A 20,120-nucleotide genomic window follows, 5' to 3' on the forward strand; every position below is an offset into this window, starting at 1 on the left:
GTCAAGTAAACTATTATATTATCAAAGAGTGACAATTTTTTGTTGCTGTATTAGCATTATTATTGATAATGAAAAGGTACTTGACGTTATTTAAAAAACCACAGCAGTTCTGCAGCCAGTTTATGAGTTCAACAAATTATTTTAGGTTAGAATCCCTCCCTTAAATACCTAAGTGGTCGCTTAAATTTAAGGCTAGCTTTAGCCATTGGAATGTGACTTAACAGTTGGTGCAACGTAATTTAAGTTAAGGGTTCATTTTGAGGGATACTCAACACTAAGTGCGTTTGGTGCAAACGGGTCTTAATCTATAACACTACGCATATCTGTGCTCTCTGTGGATATTTTAAACAGTGTTGTATGCAGCCAAAGTACTCAATTTTTGAAATTTCACAGATACTTTTTAATTTTTGAACATCCAATTACTCGAAAACGGCGCATTACACTAGAAAATATTTAAAATACTTTTCTTCAACAAAACGTTCAAACGCATTATAGGAGAAAATGTGAGGAATACTTTTATTTTACAAAACGTCACATGCATTACGTTGCGTCCAACTTAGTTACAAAAGTTGGGTTCTTTGAATCTTCGGTATTTTTATGGTATGTAATGGTCATAATGAGAAAACTGGATGACGTGAGTGATATCTTGTAATCGGAAAAGATTCATTGAATAAATGAAAAACTATATTCCGAAATTCATTTCATTCAATGAAACCTTTTGTCAGATAAAACTGAAAATAATTTTTTTATGGTTTTCCAACAGCCTGTGTTTCTTTTGACCTCAATAATCTTCCCATCTTCTGTTAAAATATCTGTACGATTTGAAGACTCACCTTGTATACAGGGTATATTTGAAGGTGAGGCTTTTTTTCAACAGAAGGTAGAACCACAGCCGTCCTTAAAGACGTCTATGGCATAACTGGTCAAAATGAAGCGTTTCTCCAAAAACACCTATACGAAACTTTCAAAATGACAAAGTTAAAAAAAAATTGGAAATGATTACAGTAATAGATCCTAATTAATACGACCCTAGACCGTTTCTTAGCTGAATTATCTCGAAACAGCGTTTAGAATATTGGCTGGTTCTATATTTACGTGGTAATGAAAATGGAAACTTAGGATTGCCGAATTGTTCTCATTATTTTTTAGTAACTTACACGATTTTATGAAATGGCTCATATCTATACCAACGGACAGAAGATACTCATCACACGAGTGTAGAAAAAAGAATAATACTTCAAAATCTCAACAATAAAATTCGTCTAAATTATTCACGATTTTTTTCACAATGGGCATCACAATCTTCTTGTTCGAACATTCAAACAATCACCTTTTTTTTCACCCTAAATTGCACGATACAACAATTATGATTTCCTCGAAAGTGACCTAATCCGATAAACCGAATGGTACTGAACCATTCATTGTCTAGCAATAAGTTTATGTTTTGTTTCGTTTTTGCGATGCCGGAGTCACCTTCCATAGTGCCGTACTTGAAATTCAATGAGAGTTTGCCGAAATTCTAGGGGTTGTATCTTAGCCATCTTGGATATTTTATATAGACAATTTTTATTACCCTGTGTAAAAAAATAAAGCCTCACCTTTGAAAACACCCTGTACAGCAGTTTCCGTCGCTTCACCTTATATAGTAATTTGTTATTGAACGTAAAAGCCTAGAACCAAACGCAAAATATTAGAAATAAAATTGTGAAAAATTCACAGTAGGTAAAAATATTATCCTACCACTCCCGAACATAACTTGATATGATGGTAAGGTGATTTTGGCAGTTTTTTCGAATCGGAATTCTTCCTAGAAGGAGAAACAGCAAATAAAGAAAAAATTAACCGTTATTCGGCCTTTATGAGTGATTGGGAACAATTCCTACGATATAATAATTAGGAGGATTGTTCCCATCGAATTCGATGGATGATCGATCCGCGTTTACCCCTCTGAATCGAACATCCCCGTGTTTCCCCGTCGAACGACAAAATCATTTCTCTCGAAAAAATCTGAATTTAAAAATAACACAATATACACTTCAGGCGAACGGCTGTTCAACAACCTGAACATACACGCAGATAACCATAGAGGTTATTGATGTGTTCATCGACAATAATCAGGCTCTGAGTATTCGGTATTCTTTGAATGACCACAGAATAGCGCCTGGACAATGGGGATAATGGCACTGTCAAGTGACGCATTACAAATGTATGACAGACAACAAGTCCTGACGCGTCAAGTCGAACCTGCATTTGCTTCTAAACCACGTCAGTTCAATATGTGCTTCGTCCTTTGTCTCACAGGATCTAGATAGCAGATATTTCACCGGTCATACATCGAGCGCGTTGGTCTTGCGTTTGACACATTATTAGTGTCAAATCTGCGAATACATACTGGGCCTTCTCGAGGATGAGGAGCAATAATACGGGAAGCAGATACGAATTCAATCGATGATACGTAACCGTTAATGCAACGTCCATTGCTTCCTGTTCGACAAAATTCAGAACCCGATGCAACTTTCTCGAACCATACCATAGTTTTATTCAAAGTAACGTGCATAAAATAACGAACTATTCAAGTAAATTGAAACAAATTGGGTAATTCATGTCTTTGATTCGTACAAAGTTATAGCAGTAGATTCTTGAGGTCAAAAGAAATACTTTTTTTCTATACCATTTTGTCCGATTCGACCCTGATAAAAAGATATGGCCATTTTAAGTTTTCATAATGAGCTGTGCCACCCCAGGAAAAACAAAATTACTTTCAGAATAACTAGCTAAATCTGTGACACCACACATCTGTGGATTTTACAATGTTGTATTCGGCCAAAGTACCCAATTTTTCAAATTTCACACATACTTTTTAAGTTTGAATATCAAATTACTCGAAAACGATGCATTATAGGAGAAAATATAAGGAATACTTTTATTTCACAAAATATTCAAATCTTCATTAGATAGCGTCCAACTTAGTTTCATGAGAGGAGTTCTTTGAATTTTTGGTGTTTTTATGGTACGTAATGGTCAATATGAGAAAACTGGACGTGAGTGATATCTTGTGTTCGAAAAAGATTCATTATATAAATGAAAAACTATATTCCGAAATTCATTTCATTTGTCAAAACCGTTTCTGAAATAGAACAAAAGATAACATTTTTGTATGGTTTTTCAACAGCCTGTATCTTTTAAACCGAGCCGATTAGGAAAAAATGGTATGGGAACAAAGTGTTTCTTTTTGAACTCAAGAACCCACTGTTGAAATATTTGTACGAGTCAAAGAATCACCCTGTAGGGGTAAATAAGTGTAAATAAACAAATAAATAGTTAAACGCCGAAAACATTTAAAGGCTGAATCTTTGTCAAAAGCTAGTGTTTCATATATACTTCATTCAATTTTATTTTAGCAGTCGGTTGGCCATGGAAATTTGACACATTTCACTCTGTATAGTACGAAAATGTGGGGTTATGAAGCTTGTCAAAACATTTTTGGGATTAAAATCAACGCTATGTTGCCCATTCTACGTAAAAGTTTCTGTTATTACGTATTTTATCACAATGTCGAATCTCTTCGGAAAATATGTGACGAACATAATTGAAGTTTATACAAAATACAAACTGATTGGAGGCATACCAAATCCAGTTATTTGCATGGAAAATACAAGAGATCAGTATAATATCATAATATGCACTAGCTTGAGGAGAGTTAATGTTCGTTATCTTCTTTGTCTTACATAATTTGTAGATTTGAAATATTAACCCGAAGATGAAATGCATAAGATGCAGTGGTTGGAAATGGGTATCTCTCGAAGGAATTAACAGATAATTACAAGAATGTTAAATTCTTCAACAAAAATCATCTTGCATCAATATAAGTAAAAGGAATCGAAGGAAGTTAAGATGCAACTTCACCGTTGAACAAAAATTTCACATGAATAAACAAGTAACAGGGCAACTTGCGCATATTTTTGGCTATTCATCTTAATAAATTGATGTAATAATAATAATTAGGTATTTATTAGTACCTTAAGACATTTACATTGTATAGGACAAGTCAAATGAAAGATAGAAAAATCTATTTTAGGGAACTTATTCTCCGATGACATTTATAGAAAATCCTGTAGTAAACTTTTCGCATTAATTCACTCAAACATAAAATTCTCAAATGACACCACTTTTTTGGGCCTCCCAATAGAAGGAAATTCTTTGTCATCCTCTTCATTCACAATCTTTCTGATTGTGGAAATATCTACCTGAAATATAAGTCGTTTAGATTCAGATGAAACATTATCTAAATTCTCTTACATTGAATATGTTCGCTACCGTCTGACGTATTGTGGATTTTAGATTATCAGGGTATAACTATTTGAATGAGCGGATCTGAATTCTAAATAGTACTTCCTGAAACCCTGTCTCTTTTTTCAATCGCTTTCGAATTTTCGTAATAAAAATTGATATAGTTGTGGCAACGGCGTTATGACATTAACGACATTTCATGAGTCCCAACCTAACTTCGTTTTAGTTACAAAAACTTGAGAAAATTATTTCATGGCCAACCGACTGCTAAAATAAATTTGAATGAAGTATACATAATAATTGATTATGTGATACTAACATTTGAAGGATCGAAACCAGAATATTTCAACGGCAAATCCATTTTTCAATCGGTTTCTATAGGTAAATTTTTTCAGCAATTGGTGTATAAATTTACATTTTTCTTTTTTTGTGTGAATGATGATACTATGAAGTCCAACAGCTAGAGATGGTAATGGTTGTATTCGGTAAAGGTTTTATTTTAATAATTTTGTGATGGTTAAGAGGTCCTTTAAAGTAAACTTTCAACTTTGCCATGGGTATACAGGGAGGGTCTTTAAGTCATACAAATATTTTAACAGTAGATTCTTGTGTTCAAAAGAAACACTTTATTCTTCTACCATTTGTTCCGAATCGGCTCGGTTTAAAAGATACAGGCTTTAAAAAAACCATAAAAAATGTTATTTCTAGTTCCATCTCACAAATGGTTTTATCGAATGAAATGAATTTCGGAATATAGTTTTTGATTTATTTGATGAATCTTTCTCGAACACAAGATATCACCCACGTCTTCCAGTTTTCTCATTATGACCATTACGTACCATAAAAATAACAAAAATTCAAAGAACCCAACTATTGAAACTAAGTTGGACTCCTCGTAATGAGTATTTAAACATTTTGTAAAATAAAAGTATTCTCATATATTCTCGTATAATGCGACGTTTTCGAGTAATTTGATGTTCAAAAATAAAAAATATCTGTTATATTCGAAAAATTGGGTACTTTGGCTGAATGCAACTCTGTTTAAAAGATCCACAGATGTGTAGTGTCATAGATTAAGCTTGTTATTCTGAATTTTGTTTCTCCAGGGGTGGCATAGCTCATTATGAAAACTTAAAATGGCAATATTTTTTCATCAGGGCCGAATCAGAAAAAAGTGTTTCTTTTAACCTCAAGAATCTACTGTTAAAATATTTGTAAGAGTCAAAGACTCATCCTGTACTTTCAATTCTTCGTGAAATATTCAACAAAAACCCTGAAAAGTCTCTGAATGAGATTCTTCACGAAAAAATTCACGGAATGTCTAGAATTAGCGAATAGTTCAAGTATCCATGAAATCGCCAAAATTGGAAAAATGACGATGGGTGTTGCACCGAGCCAGTCCATTTACCGGAATTTCAAGCCACACTCAACATTTTCTGAGCCTCTTGAGTCGAGGCAGTCAAAGTTCTCCAGTCCCTATAGCAAAAATTTCAGGTAGGTGGATATAAAAGCCATGAATTATATTTAATATCTTACGTAAGAATAGACCAATTCATCCGATGAATCTCCGCCATTGTCTTGCGCAGACAACGGAAATATAAAGTTTTCGAAACTCAAAATTGTAAAGAATATGAAAGTTTGATCGAGTGCCGGAGATGGGAGGTTAGAATATAGTTCGGGAGAATTAAGAGTGTTGAAGTTCAGTCAGTTTTATCAGCTATTGTCAGTGCCAAACGCCAGAAACTCACCCTATTAATTTGACTTATTTGGATCGTCCTACAAGTTCGTAAAGATGATCACGGCGAGAAATATCAAGGGTGCTCCCGCTGTCTGATGCAATTAGAATCATTCTTTCATTTCTCTGAACTGTTTGGGTTCTTTTTTCTTCAGTCGAATTGGGGGAGGGGTGAAGGAATTGATGTTCGATTCGAAAACATAAGATATATGATTATTGACTAGAATTTGGAATGACTGGAGTTATTCTACGAGGATGTATTGATATCTAATTAGCCTAGACCAAGTTTGAGGTCAAAAAAGCAAACCAGAGTTCCGCAATAAATTAAAAGAATCGAAAAATTGGAGAATCGAGCCATCTTCACGTACCTGTATTTAAAAGGGTTAAGAGGTAAGCAGATTTATGAAGATATGCTTAATACCCTTAATGATCAATGTCCTTCGTATGCGACCGTGAAAAATTGGTCTGCAAGCTTCAAAAGAGGTAAATTTTCCATTGAAGATGATGACCGATCGGGAAGGCCAGTTTCTGTGTCAGTCCCCGAAAATATCGATGCAGTTCATGACATGATTTTATCAGACCGTCGAATTGGGCTAAAACGGATATCTGAAGCACTGAATATTTCATACGAACGCGTTCATCATATAGTTCACGTCAATTTGGACATAAGAAAAATTGCTGCAATATGGATCACCAAATGTATGAATGTTCACCAAAAGCGTGCAAGGGTAGAAGCATCGCGTTCGGTCTGTGATCGATTACTATGGATGAGACTTGGGCACATTTCTACGATACAGAAACAAAGCAACAATCGGTGGAATGGCGGCACTCTGGTTCTCCAAGACCTAAGAACTGTCGTGTCCAAAAATCTGCTGGAAAAGTTCTTGCTTCAGTTTTTTGGGATTGGCATGTAGTAATCATGATTGATTTTTTGGATAATGGTAGAACAATAACCCGAGATTACTATTCAACATTACTGACCACTCTACGGGAAAAAATTAAAGAGAAAAGACGCGGAAAGCTATCCTATTTTGTTTTTGCAGGACAACACCCCTGCACACAAATCTTATGTTGCAATGCAAAAAATTCGTGATTTAGGGTTTGAATTGTCCTTATTCACCAGATTTGGCTCCATCCGACTATCATCTCTTTCCTAAGCTGAAAAAAAGTTTAAAAGGTCGTAAATTTCCTTCCAACGAGGAGGTAATCGTTGTATGAAAAACCTATGTTTTTTTTGTTTATCGATGTTTCACTGCATAGCATAAAGTACTATGCTACTATTGAAGTTTTCAATTTGCTTTTGCTCAATATTTTACAATATTTTTTGATTCGACTCAAGAGTAACTCTTCTTTAAAAATAATAACTATAATTGGATCTCATAGTCAAATTTTTTTTGAGATTACATTTGAGGCCAGTTTCATAATTAATTTTCAAGTACATTTATTTAGCTTAGAGCTTCTTCTAGTAGTAAATATCAACTAAAATAAGCTAAGAATGTAAAGGGACTTTGACTATGAAAACGGCTTACTCTCTCTTAACATATGATCATCGATGTAAAAAACATCGTTCAGAAAAACATCGATATTTCTAAAATATTGATTTGAATCTCTGATTTCAAATTGGGTTTATTTGCGCAGTAATTTTCCTCATTTTGAGCTTCACTACCACACACAAGCACCTAATAGTCCTTATTTGAAAGGGGCTCGTATATTGAATAATTTTTATATAATGTGGGGCAACGAACATTCTTATTATATCGATATTTGTTGAAAATCCATTACTAAACTGAAGAATAATTCACATGATTTTCACTTAGGTGAGTTTTTTAGCACTACACGTGATTCGTTATCAAAACAGCTTCTTTATGTGGATTAAAGTATTACTGTATCATCTTCATCAAATTAGGCATCTACAATCCATTCATGAATAGAAAATTTTCACCGATTCGAATACAATACTAAGACATAATTAACACAATCTTGCAATTTCTCGTCCTCTCTTATAATCACCGAAATTATTATACCTACCTGCGAATATCAAATTGCCCCTCTTCAGTCTTCATCCGGTCTTGACGTGAATGGACCAAAATTACTGACAGATCAATGGGAAACTTTTTCGTTCCGTTTATACAACCGCATTAGAAATAATACGTGGGAACGCCTTTTTATAAATACACGGTCATTGTTTTTTTCTCCGTCAATGGAAAAGTTATATTTTGGCGAGTATTGCGACGAAATCTGATACCTAATACAGGCTGAAAAGAATAAAAAATTCTTTCAGAAAGGCGAACGCTGACGTTTCGATGCTGGGTTTAGTTTCTCATTTAATAATAATAGTCCTTGATGAACGCGCTTTTGGAAGAGCCTTTTCGACACTTGTACGACTCGTGTTTCCTTTGAAACTTACTGAATTACCAGTAGCAAAATTGCTTCCGCTATTTCGTTTTTTCTGGTTTGAGCTCGAACAGTTTCACCTTCAATTCTGCAAAGTATCTGCAAGAAACCTTTTTCTTGGATTGGATTTACAGTCGTAATTCTATAGAGGAAAAACTTCATATATACCAACCTAAAACAATTTCTAGGACTAAGAAAATACTATCTTAGGTAGTTAAAATATTTTCCTTCTGACCCCCAAACATTTTGCCCAAATTTGGCAGAGAAAAATGAAATTCGGGGTGGTCCTTGGATAATATGGGAAAATACTAGATTAAAACAGTGATGGAAATAATTGGTAGGACTTTCACGAAGTTATTTCTTCTTCCTGCAGTTGTCAACAGAGTTTTGGACAAAAATTTAAACTTTGAAGGATGAAGATACCACTCTTGGGTATCTTGGGTTTTATTATAATAAAATAGAGGACGTTTATTTGAATTTTTGGATGCTCCACGAAAGGGTATAGCCGGGTTTATATGGAAAATCTGCCCCCGCGCCTTTTTCGATTTAAACACAGGGGATCGATTTGACATTACACAAAAATAATTCACCCCGATTTTCACCTGTTTATCTCCAACGGTTTCCGAATTTTTCGAAAAAAACTGTTTTTTCAATTAAATTTTTTTTTTTCGACTAAAATTCAAAATTGGTTGATGGTGATTTTTTTATCGTTTTCAGTAGTAAGAGTAATAAGGAAGACATTTCATTATGACTCTCAGTTGAAAATCTTATTTTTGAGAGCAGATATAAAATAATAATATATTTTTTTTATGTTACTTAAAAGTGTCAACCACGAAACTTTGTCAGAAAATGTCTTTCGTAGTTATCTAACCTCAAGAAATTTTTCATTTTTTTTGAAGTGGTGGAACATAATAGAAAAAAATAAAAACTATTTTTTTTCAAAATACTATGTTTCATGCATAGAAGCACTTATGATGCGAACAAAATATGTAGAAAACTATTCTTCAACTGAGAATACATAATTCATTTAATAATAAAAATTTAATATAATACCGAATTCATTTATTTCATTGATACAATAATCATGAATCCATCATAAACTAGATAATAAGTTGCTTCCTAAGCACCTTTTTTTTTGAGTTTCTTGATTTTTACATAACGAATTTGGAGCAAGACTGGATTCTGATGTTGATCTTTCTGAAAGAGTTGTGGCCGCAATGAAATCGAAAAAAGATTATGATAATACGCTGGCGTTGGAGGTAAAAATAAATCGTTGGGTGAGACAAAAAGTTCAGTTCAGTACGATCTCTTCAAATGATTTGACAAATTTCCCTGAATTAACGGAACAAGAATTGAAGATTTTTTTCACGGGATCATATCAAATGTCTCAAGCTGTTTCCTACTTAGCTGAGTTAATAAATGAAGACGGAAAAATAAATAACACTGCAATACGTGAACACAACACCAAATATTATCAAACTACAAGTGAGGTCTCGGCATATTGAGTCAAAAGCATAACATTATTTTGTTGATAATGAGCCAGAAAAGAATGAGATTTCTGGAATAAGGCGATATTGTTGTGATTGTGCTAATGGTAGACGCACTGTAGGGTGATGTTCTCATATTTCAGCTTTAATATATTTTCTTCATTACGTTCTATATTTGGCAGAAAGAGTAAAACCTGCTGAGATATTGTTCCGTCTCTTTGTAAATAAAAAAGTTGATGCTGTTGTTAATGAAGACAGTGACGAAGACTAACCGATATTTATAGTAGTCTTCAATATTTCGAATGTGAACCTATATTTTTTGCATAGAAACATTTTTATCACCAATTTTTTGATGTCCTCCAATTTTCGAATGATGGTGTCATGATTATTGTATCAATAAAATAAATGGATTTGGTATTATATTAAATTTTTATTATTAAATGAATTATGTATTCTCAGCTGAATAATAGTTTTCTACATATTTTGTTCGCATCATAAGTGTTTCTATGCATGAAACATAGTATTTTGAAAAAAAAAATAGTTTTTATTTTTTTCTATTATGTTCCACGACTTCAAAAAAAATGAAAAATTTCTTGAGGTTAGATAACTACGAAAGACATTTTCTGACAAAGTTTCGTGGTTGACACTTTTAAATAACATAAAAAAAAATATATTATTATTTTATATCTGCTCTCAAAAATAAGATTTTCAACTGAGAGTCATAATGAAATGTCTTCCTTATTATTCTTACTACTGAAAACGATAAAAAAAATCACCATCAACCAATTTTGAATTTTAGTCGAAAAAAAAATTTAATTGAAAAAACAGTTTTTTTCGAAAAATTCGGAAACCGTTGGAGATAAACAGCTGAAAATCGGGGTGAATTATTTTTGTTCGATGTCAAATCGATCCCCTGTGTTTAAATCGAAAAAGGCGCGGGGGCAGATTTTCCATATAAACCCGGCTATACCCTTTTAACTACGGTTTGTTGGAACTTCTTCATACCGAAACCACAAGGTTCTGGATTATTAATCCTTTTAGGCATCTCAAATTTGACGTAGAGTGTCTTGAATGAATTTTTATAAAACCCACGTCACAGTGTTTCATAGAGAATATTTTAAAGATTCTACTTCTTGGCTAAGAGTCAGAATGAATTAGAAATTCAAAATTGACTGAAAATTGGAGTTGAAAAAAAAAGTCAATTTTTTCAAATACAACATCCTGTTTTGGTAGACCTCTAGATGGGACGCAACACAAAATGTTTCAAACCCTTAAACTAAATCTGAAGATTTTCGAGGTGTTATAACAATCATTCTCCACGTCAAATTTGAGAAAAATGAATTAATATTTCCAGAACCTGGTAGTTTGAATAAACCGTATTTAAAATTAAATGTATTCTGTCATTATTATATTGTAACTTGAAACATGATTCTTCTGAATGATGCTAAAAATTTTATTTTCAAAATTTTCCGAATATGCCTTCACCCTTATTGTACCAAATTAACACATATACAACAACTCCACAAAGATTGTTTTATGGGAAAATCGAGTTCTTTCAAAAATCGAGTGATTCAGGTGATGAAACTAAGATTGTGTTAACCTACAAATAGAAGGCGAATAGAACACGACTTAAAATGTACCTCCTACATGAATAACCCTATCAAGTACTTTCCCTGCATTGAAATAATCATGAAATCCCTACACACACTGAAGCTTTTGTTGCTCTTTTCAGTATACAAGACATCGCTTTGAGCGAACTCCTCGATTTCCACAAGACACAAAAGATAAACGTGATACCATTCAAATCATGTCATAGTAATAATAGTAGAGCAATGAAGAATGCTTGAGGACCAGCAGCCTGTTGTCAAACCACAGAAGTGGGTATCGAAACAATGAATGACATTTCGATTTCATTGTATAAAATCCTTTTCTTGCGTGGTCTTCGAAACATTATACCTAATTGGTTGCCTTTATTATGTATGAAAGAAACCTATCAGCAACCCTGACAATTCTATAATAATATTGAGTTACCTACCCTGCTGACAGAGACCCGAAATGAATACCCCCCCTCTTGCAGATCTCAATCTTATTAAAAGAGGCCCAGGAAGGTATCGAACAATTACACGGTCCATATAAGAAGTTCACATCCATTGTAAGGAAATTACTGCGTGTATGAAAGTTTATTCTGGGAACAACAACACAAATTTGAATGCTGAAAAATTCAGACGTTTTATAATATCTTTCAATTTCGATATTTTTATTGGAGTGCGAGGTAACACATCTTTGAAATATATATCCATCTTTCAAGAATCCTGAGTGAGGAACTTCCTACTAGGTCTGGTCTTCCAAGGAATGAAGGAAGTCTATAGGACCCTGAGTTCTTCAAGCATTTAGGAAAAAAAGCCTTCGAAAAATTCCCAAAAAATGGGGTCAGTTAAAAATTCGTCAAGACCGAAAGGTTGCCTCGAGATCGCTGTAGTTTTCAGATTTATTACTAGAAGAATTGCTTCTTCGGATTGTGCATCACTTAATAGAATTTTCTGAAAGATGCGCGACTCTAAAACTGGCCCGTTAAGCTAACCTCTGCTAAAACTGTATCTCATACACATGCTACGAGGATGTATTGATATCGAGTTAGCCTAGACCAGTTCCACGCATAAAAAAATAGTGTTACCACAGCAACGAACAATATCTCATTAGAAGTGTCAGTGTGAAGTTTGAGGTCAAAAAAGTAAACCAGAGTTACGCAATAAATTAAAAGAAAGAAGATGTCTACCGAAATTGTAAATCTCGAAAAATTTGAGTATCGAGCCATCATCAAGTACCTGTATTTAAAAGGGTTAAGAGGTAAGCAGATTTATGAATATATGCTTAATACCCTTGGTGATCAATGTCCTTCGTATGCGACCGTGAAAAATTGGACTGCAAGCTTCAAAAGAGGTAAATTTTCCATTGAAGATGATGACAGATTGGGAAGGCCAGTTCTTGTGTCAGTCCCCGTAAATATCGATGCAGTTCATGACATGATTTTATCAGACCGTCGAATTGGGCTAAAACGGATATCTGAAGCACTGAATTTTTCATACGAACGCGTTCATCATATTATAGTTCACGTCAATTTGGACATTGAAAAATTGCTGCAATATGGATCACCAAATGTTTGAATATTGACCAAAAGCGTGCAAGGCTAGAAGCATCGCGTTGGATCTGTGTTCGATTTGAAAACGATGTAGACTTCTCAAACCGAATTGTTGCTTTGGATGAGGCTTGGGTACATTTCTACGATTCAGAAACAAAGCAACAATAGATGGAATGGCGACACTCTGGTTCTCCAAGACCTAAGAAGTTTCGTGTCTAAAAATCTGCTGGTAAAGTTCTTGCTTCAGTTTTTTGGGATTGCCATATAGTAATCATGATTGATTTTTTGGATAATGGTAGAACAATAACCGGAGATTACTATTCGACATTACTGACCACTCTACGGGAAAAAATTGAAGAGAAAAGACGCGGAAAGCTATCCAAAGGTGTTTTGTTTTTGCAGGACAACGCCCCTGCACACTGATCTCATGTTGCCATGCAGAATTCGTGATTAAGTGTTTGAATTACTAGAACATCCCCCTTATTTACCAGATTTGGCTCCATCCGACTATCATCGCTTTCCTCAACTGAAAAAAAGTTTAAAAGGTCGTAAATTTCCTTCCAACGAGGAGGTAATAAAAGCTGTGGAGGTCTGGTTTCCAGAGCAAGAAGAAATATTTTTTTTTGAATGGTCTAGAGACGTTGCAGGTTCGCTGAAATAAATGTGTCCAATTAAGAGGGGAATATGTTGACTAATAAAAAATTTTGACATTGAAATTTCGTTTGGTTCTATAGTAGGCTGAGAATTTTTCAATATATCCTTGTACAGATATAACAGATGTTGTCGATCACAAAATGGAAAAAAATCAATGTCCAGGTACTGCAAGTCAGATTGTAATACAAATTCAATAATTCATCACTTCCCTTGACTTTACGAATTACCCCCGTATATTTTGAAAATAATCAAGCCGTAATCACCGTTTTCCAACCGATATATCGAATTTTCCACAAACGAAGCCTGTTCCAAATCGCTCGACTGTCGTGAAACTTCGATCCCATTCATACTTTAGAAATAATTTCCCGGTACCGATGAATGGAAAACTCCATGTTTCTTGCCTTTTCCATCGTTCCGTGCCGGTTAATAATTGATCTCGTTATTCGTAGTCCACATTGTCCCGACGAGGTTCGTTATTTTGCGCCCAGCAATTTGTGTTCGGCTTTTTCACGTCTAAACACCCGTTAAACGGACGCTGCTTGCACGCTGAACAAATACAACAAAATGTAAAACCATATCAATTATTATTTCCGTAGTCTGAGAGCTCACAGGCAGCTCCAGTCGTATCCCGGATTTTCTACTCTTTCTGGTTGCATTGTTCCAGGGCCCGGTATAATGATCTCTTGAAATCTACGCGCTGTTTCAGTTTCACAAGCATCGGGGGTGTGGATTATAATACGTGACTGAGGCTGGAAGTTTTAAACAATGTTTTTACCGCATTATTATTTGGCGTGCCAGGTTTAGGAAATCTGGAGGGGTTCAGTTAGTTTTTAGTTTAAAAAGGGGGTTACAGAGTTAGAGTTCACTGCGATCTTAAGGTCTATTGTGCGTTCCCATCATAGCTGTTTTCATCAGTGCGCCATCTATAGCTTGTCTTCGACCTCCAGAGCTCCAATGATCTCCATTATCTGGGATGACTTCCAGAAGGCTAAGTCCTCGTTTCTTCTAATATATTCTGGTCCAAAGAATTTTTTTCGTTGACTTACAATACTGAAGCACTTTGTGATGAAGTGCATACAAGTTTCTTCCTCTTCCTCACAGAATCTAAACTCGTCAAATAAACCCATTCTAATCAAGCTTTCTGGGGGATAATGTCCTGTGAGAAAGCCAGTTAGGAGGCATAACTTATTCTAATTCTTATTCCAAACACTTTTTGGATCTTACAGGGAATTCTTTGGAGTGAGAAGATTCCACCATAGTGTTTCACTTTCGGTTTCCTTCTTCTTCGAACACTCTTGGGTGCTCTCTTTCTGGCAAGTGTATTAGTGGTTTCCTGTTTTCCTCTGATTCCAGGAACCCAGATTTACCTTAATTTAAAATTCAGATCATGTATGACATGAATTGCATTGGACTTGGGACTATGATAACTCATCATGATTCATTCTGATGAGCTCTATGCTCTACCCTACCATCTTCCATTCACTCGTCCGACCCACAAAATTTTGAAGTCACCTCTCTATCCCTAGATTATCCACTCTGCCATATGGAACAAAGGCATTGAATGAAAATGAGCGAGGAGGTTTAGGAACATTCTTGACTTACAAACTTACCCTTGTTAAAAAGGAATACTTCAAAATTGAAGTAAATTTGGTGCTTTTAAATCGGAGCTGTTGTAATTTTTGCAATATCAATTGATTTAAAAATGAGTCATGAGTCTAACTCTTAATTTTTGCAAAGGGAGTCAGTTTCCCTCTAATTTGAGGAGAATAACGATGTCAGTTTCAAAGAGTCCATATTATTCAAAGAATATAACATATAAGTATTTATCTATCGTATTATACATCATTTATCTTTGCATTTTAAGGCAACCCATAAAACATCGCGTGCTACTGGGAATTGCATGATTGAGGGGCAACTAGGCTCCACACTCTTCGATTTGAAAGTTTTCTTGAATGAGTAGAATTATCAAGGCGCTGAGAGCTGATCCTGATTCAAGGATGTCATGGATTTTGTGATCAGTGTGACTTAAGATCACCAGGAATGTTTTTTCTTCGTTGATAATTATTATTTCACGAAGCAACTTCAATGACTTGAGGACATTTATTAGAATTAGGAATTTTTTTGAATATGCAGGGTGTAAATGAATATTTGCCAAAAAATGTGGGGGGTGATACTTTGAAAAATTAGTGTCATAAGTCATTAAAGCAGCAGTCCTCTACTTACAGGTAGTCCCTTGAAGATTACACCTAAAAAGCAATTTTTTAATTTCTTTCTTAGAAACCATAAAACTGACAAAAATGAAATTGAGTAGAAATTCTATGGCAACGAGAAGGCAACCAAACAAAAATTTTGGTGGCGCTCCTCTATAATTGCAGGGGGTTAAATCTTTTCGTTATTCATATAATACTATTGAAAAATTGATTTTCGATAGCTTATTTAGAACAAATTAGGTCATAAGTGTATTTTTTGCTAAAAGAAACACTTCTTGACAAAACAAATTATCAAGAGAATTACAAAGTGATTCTCTTTTGGCCCACTATTTTTTGACAAGACATCGCACCATAAATATTTCCGCAACTATTCATACGAATAAAAATTGAAATATTTCAAAGAATTATGCTGACTCTAATCTGAAGAGAGGCATTCTTCTTAGGAGAAATTAGTTATTTGAAGAATACTTTAAAAATAAAACCTAGAAGAGTTTGTTGTGAAAATAAACTATAAATACCAAAATACTTATCACAGATGACAGAATAGATTCAGCGAACCAAAGTTTCAAGTGAGGTGCTTTACTTTGGTTAAAGGTTTACACATAAACCTTTGGTTTGCTTTTGTATATTCATGAAAAAGTTGACAGATCTCTGCAACAATAACCTTGTCAATAGGACCCACTTTATCAGACTTCGTCAACTTTTCGATCATTCTTCTCTGCGCCAAACTGACTGACGATCATTGAATTATAATAATACAGTTTTGATTCTTCATGTCTTAGAGGGTATTGAAACATCTCGTAAAGATTTCTTATGTTTTATTAAAAAAATAAATATACAACCATTTAAATAGCTAGTAACTTTTACCACCTCAGGCATAATGACGAGCGTACCTCCTTGAATATGAGGGTGAGATATGTGCTAACAAAGGGAATTCACCAAAATTCAAATTGTTCAGTCTTACAGGAAAAACATTAGAAGTAATAGGAACTGGGGTTGTGAGTCCACTGACATGAGGTCTCTCAACAACTGTTGAAGACTTCAGGTCGTAGCTTTCCGCTGAAGGGGTAGAGGTATGTGTGTTAAAGTTCAAATGAGGGTAGGGGGTAGGACGAACATCAGCTATGGATGTATGTTCAGGATTATGTCGTGGTTCAAAATTACCAGTCGTTATGGTAGAGGGTGTCACAGTTGAGTTAACTTCAACCAAACCTGAGTTGGGAATGATATCAACTACGTCTTTAGCTTCGTTACTATTTCTAGTTGAATCCAGAAACATAGCGTTTTGCTTATTAACCAGTTCTGTAAGTAATTGCATTCTTATCGGATTAACTGTAGCATCAGCGACTTGTGGAAAGACATTTATACTATTCTCCCTCTCGTTGCTAACATCCACAGATCCTTTTGAAGGAGAAGGAAGTTGGTCGATTTCCTTGACCAAAGAATTTACAAAATTCTGTTCGCCTAGAACTCCTCCCAAATGATTCAATATTTCCAGTTCGGAATTCAGCTGCTCTGGACTGTAAGAATTCGTTTGTGGCTGGGAATCAACCACTATTGGAATATTTTGAGGTGTAATATTCGAATTATGATCGTAAATTGTTGGGAACGAATTTGGATGGTATACAGAATCTTGTACATTTGTAGGTTCTAGTGAATTGGGTGCATTATTCTGATATCTATAATCTTGACCGTTTCCATTTCCAAAATCGTTTGAAAGTGGCTCATTCCCTGGTCCATAGTGATGACTGATTGTGTCATAACTAAGGTTCTCATTTAAAGAATTAGAATACTGTTGGCCCTCGCCTGAACTAATTGGAACTGACTGACTGTTTCCTATGTAATTGTGCTCTGAACTGACTTCATCTCTGTACACGACAGCATTGAAGCCATGCACATCATCCGCAGTATACACAACAGTTCTTTTGGAACCGTCTGGTTCGATCAAGGAGTAAGTTCCATGGACAACATTATCATGCCTGGATTCCCTGTGGAATTTCTGATCTCCTGTAGTCTCATCGTTTACTGAATAACCGTAATCATATTCCCGACCTTGGATGAACTGATTTTGTTCAGAATATTGGAGGGATGGGGCAGTGTGTCCTGGATGGAATGGTGGTGGTGGTTGTCCTGCTGGAATTTCTTCGTGGGGTTGCTCGTTCTCATAGGCACTCAGAAGGTTGCTTTCTTGGGCTTCTTGATCTGGATAGAAGTCTTTGACGCATTTCTCGTTTGATTTCCCGACCGCAGAACACTTCAGGAAGTCCTCAGCTCTGGATAGTGTGGTGATTATTAATAGGGAGACTGCGATCTGAAATTAACAGATTGGAAAACATTGATTATACATTTTTCCACGAAAATTTAATGAAAAATTAATTTTCGAATTCGCTATAAATTTTTTTTCAAAATCATTTATCATGTTTTTCGGTGAACGAATAAACGAGGCACAAAATATTTACCTCCTCATCACTGAACAGTTAATTTATTTGAATTTTTTTAGCTTGATGTGAATCAGAATAACCTATATTTGAAGTAGATATCTATCTCTCTTTATAATCCAGATACAGAGTGTTTTACTGATTTTGATATTTCTTCAGATACCCTTAACTTTCGAACAACCATATATATTTTAATAATATTTGGTGAGTTTATTCTCCGCAACTACTATTTCATACTGGCATAGTAACTGAATTTTTCTTCAGGTCCGGCGTAGAAAAATTGATAAATAAAGTCCAACCCAAGAAAAACATGCTGTATATCGAAATTTCTTTAATTTGATAGGATATTCGAGAAGAGCAGAAAAAACTAGAGGGAATAAGGTATTTCTCATACTTTTGCAATTGATTTTAATGTTCCATTGATGTAGTCAAATCTGAATATTCAGATAACACAGCAACCAAAGTTTGAAAAAAAATCAATTTCTTTCTGTTCATTCCTTGTGTTTCGAGTTTGTGTGAATCTCTAACTAATGTTGGAAATATATTCGGAAAACAATTTGTGAAATTACATAATTTATTTTTCAGTGAAATTTGAGTACATAGAAGGAACTTTCTTACCTTTGATGCGCTACTGTCAGCATTATACATATATTTTCTTGTAATGGTATGAACTTCTAATACTGTCGTCTATATACAATGAAAATACTTGAAAATCTAAAAAAAATTATGCACAAATTACCGTGGCTAAGTCTTAAAGACTAAAAGGCCCATCAAAATATCTAAATCCATTAATTTTTTGAAGAATGAAGATGGGATAATTGGTTACTACTGTGTGACTTGAAATAAAACCTGATTTCATACAATAATTTTGAATAAAACTCACCGTGCGATACATATTGAAGACGAACTGGATCTGTACAATCCCCAAAAATGGATGCAACTTTATACGATGATGATATAAAATGAAGAACTCATAATGTTGTTCTCCCACAAATCCACGCTAGAGAGTATGTAAATTCGTCATTGTTCCACAAATTTAACAATAGCCTATCGAAACAGAAATACACCTCTCGAAATTTATCTGTTCCATGATGACATAATCCTTATTATCCCCAGCAAGTGTTGCAGAAAGATGAAATTTTCTTATGTGAACCACCAGCACGCTTGAATGGAGTATTTGATTGTGAATGGAACAAGAATGACGTTTTGGAAATGATACTTTAGGAAATTATCAGATTGATCGTTTTTTAAATGGCTTATTCTGAAGTATGAACTTCATAATCTGAGTCAAAGTTATGGCTTATTTTAGTAAATTGGTTAATTTCAATGTTCAAGAATTGAAATGGATATTTGGGAGAAAATTAATTTTTTATACATGAATCAAATATTCAGTCTTGCTGTACAGGGTGTCCGAGTTAAAGTGTCCCTATACTATATTGTGGGAACTAAAAGAGCTAGAAGAAAAAGTTAAATACAAAACTTGTCTTGTAATCCATTGAACTTTTATTTTTTATAACCCACCTTAATACAGGCTGCTCCGTTTTTCTAACTCTCTTATTTTAAATGAAACACCCTGTATATTATTGCATTTTTTAATTCCTTGTCAAATTTCAAGGTAATTTTGGCATGACAACCATGTTCTTATATAGCACCGATTCTGAGATATTCGACTTTTTCCTAAAATTTTGACAGTTGTAGGTTCTCACTAAACTAGCTGATACTAGTTTTCTAATGAATGCATCAAAACCAAAATTTGCCCAGCTCTTGTCAACA

General features: G+C 34.5%; 1 protein-coding gene across 1 annotated transcript; it reads right to left on the bottom strand.

Moving 5' to 3' along the window:
* Window positions 1–16,780: 16,780 nt before the first annotated feature.
* Window positions 16,781–19,562, bottom strand: LOC123307161. The gene is made up of 2 exons (XM_044889378.1): window positions 19,231–19,562; window positions 16,781–18,220 (listed from the first exon to the last, which is right to left on the bottom strand). Exons 1-2 carry the CDS (start codon window positions 19,240–19,242, stop codon window positions 16,781–16,783), a joined length of 1,452 nt encoding a protein of 483 aa, XP_044745313.1. The 5' UTR covers window positions 19,243–19,562.
* Between the last annotated feature and the right edge of the window lie 558 nt (window positions 19,563–20,120).

Source organism: Coccinella septempunctata, chromosome 2, assembly GCF_907165205.1.
Source record: "Coccinella septempunctata chromosome 2, icCocSept1.1, whole genome shotgun sequence".
Taxonomy (NCBI): Eukaryota; Metazoa; Arthropoda; class Insecta; order Coleoptera; family Coccinellidae; genus Coccinella; species Coccinella septempunctata.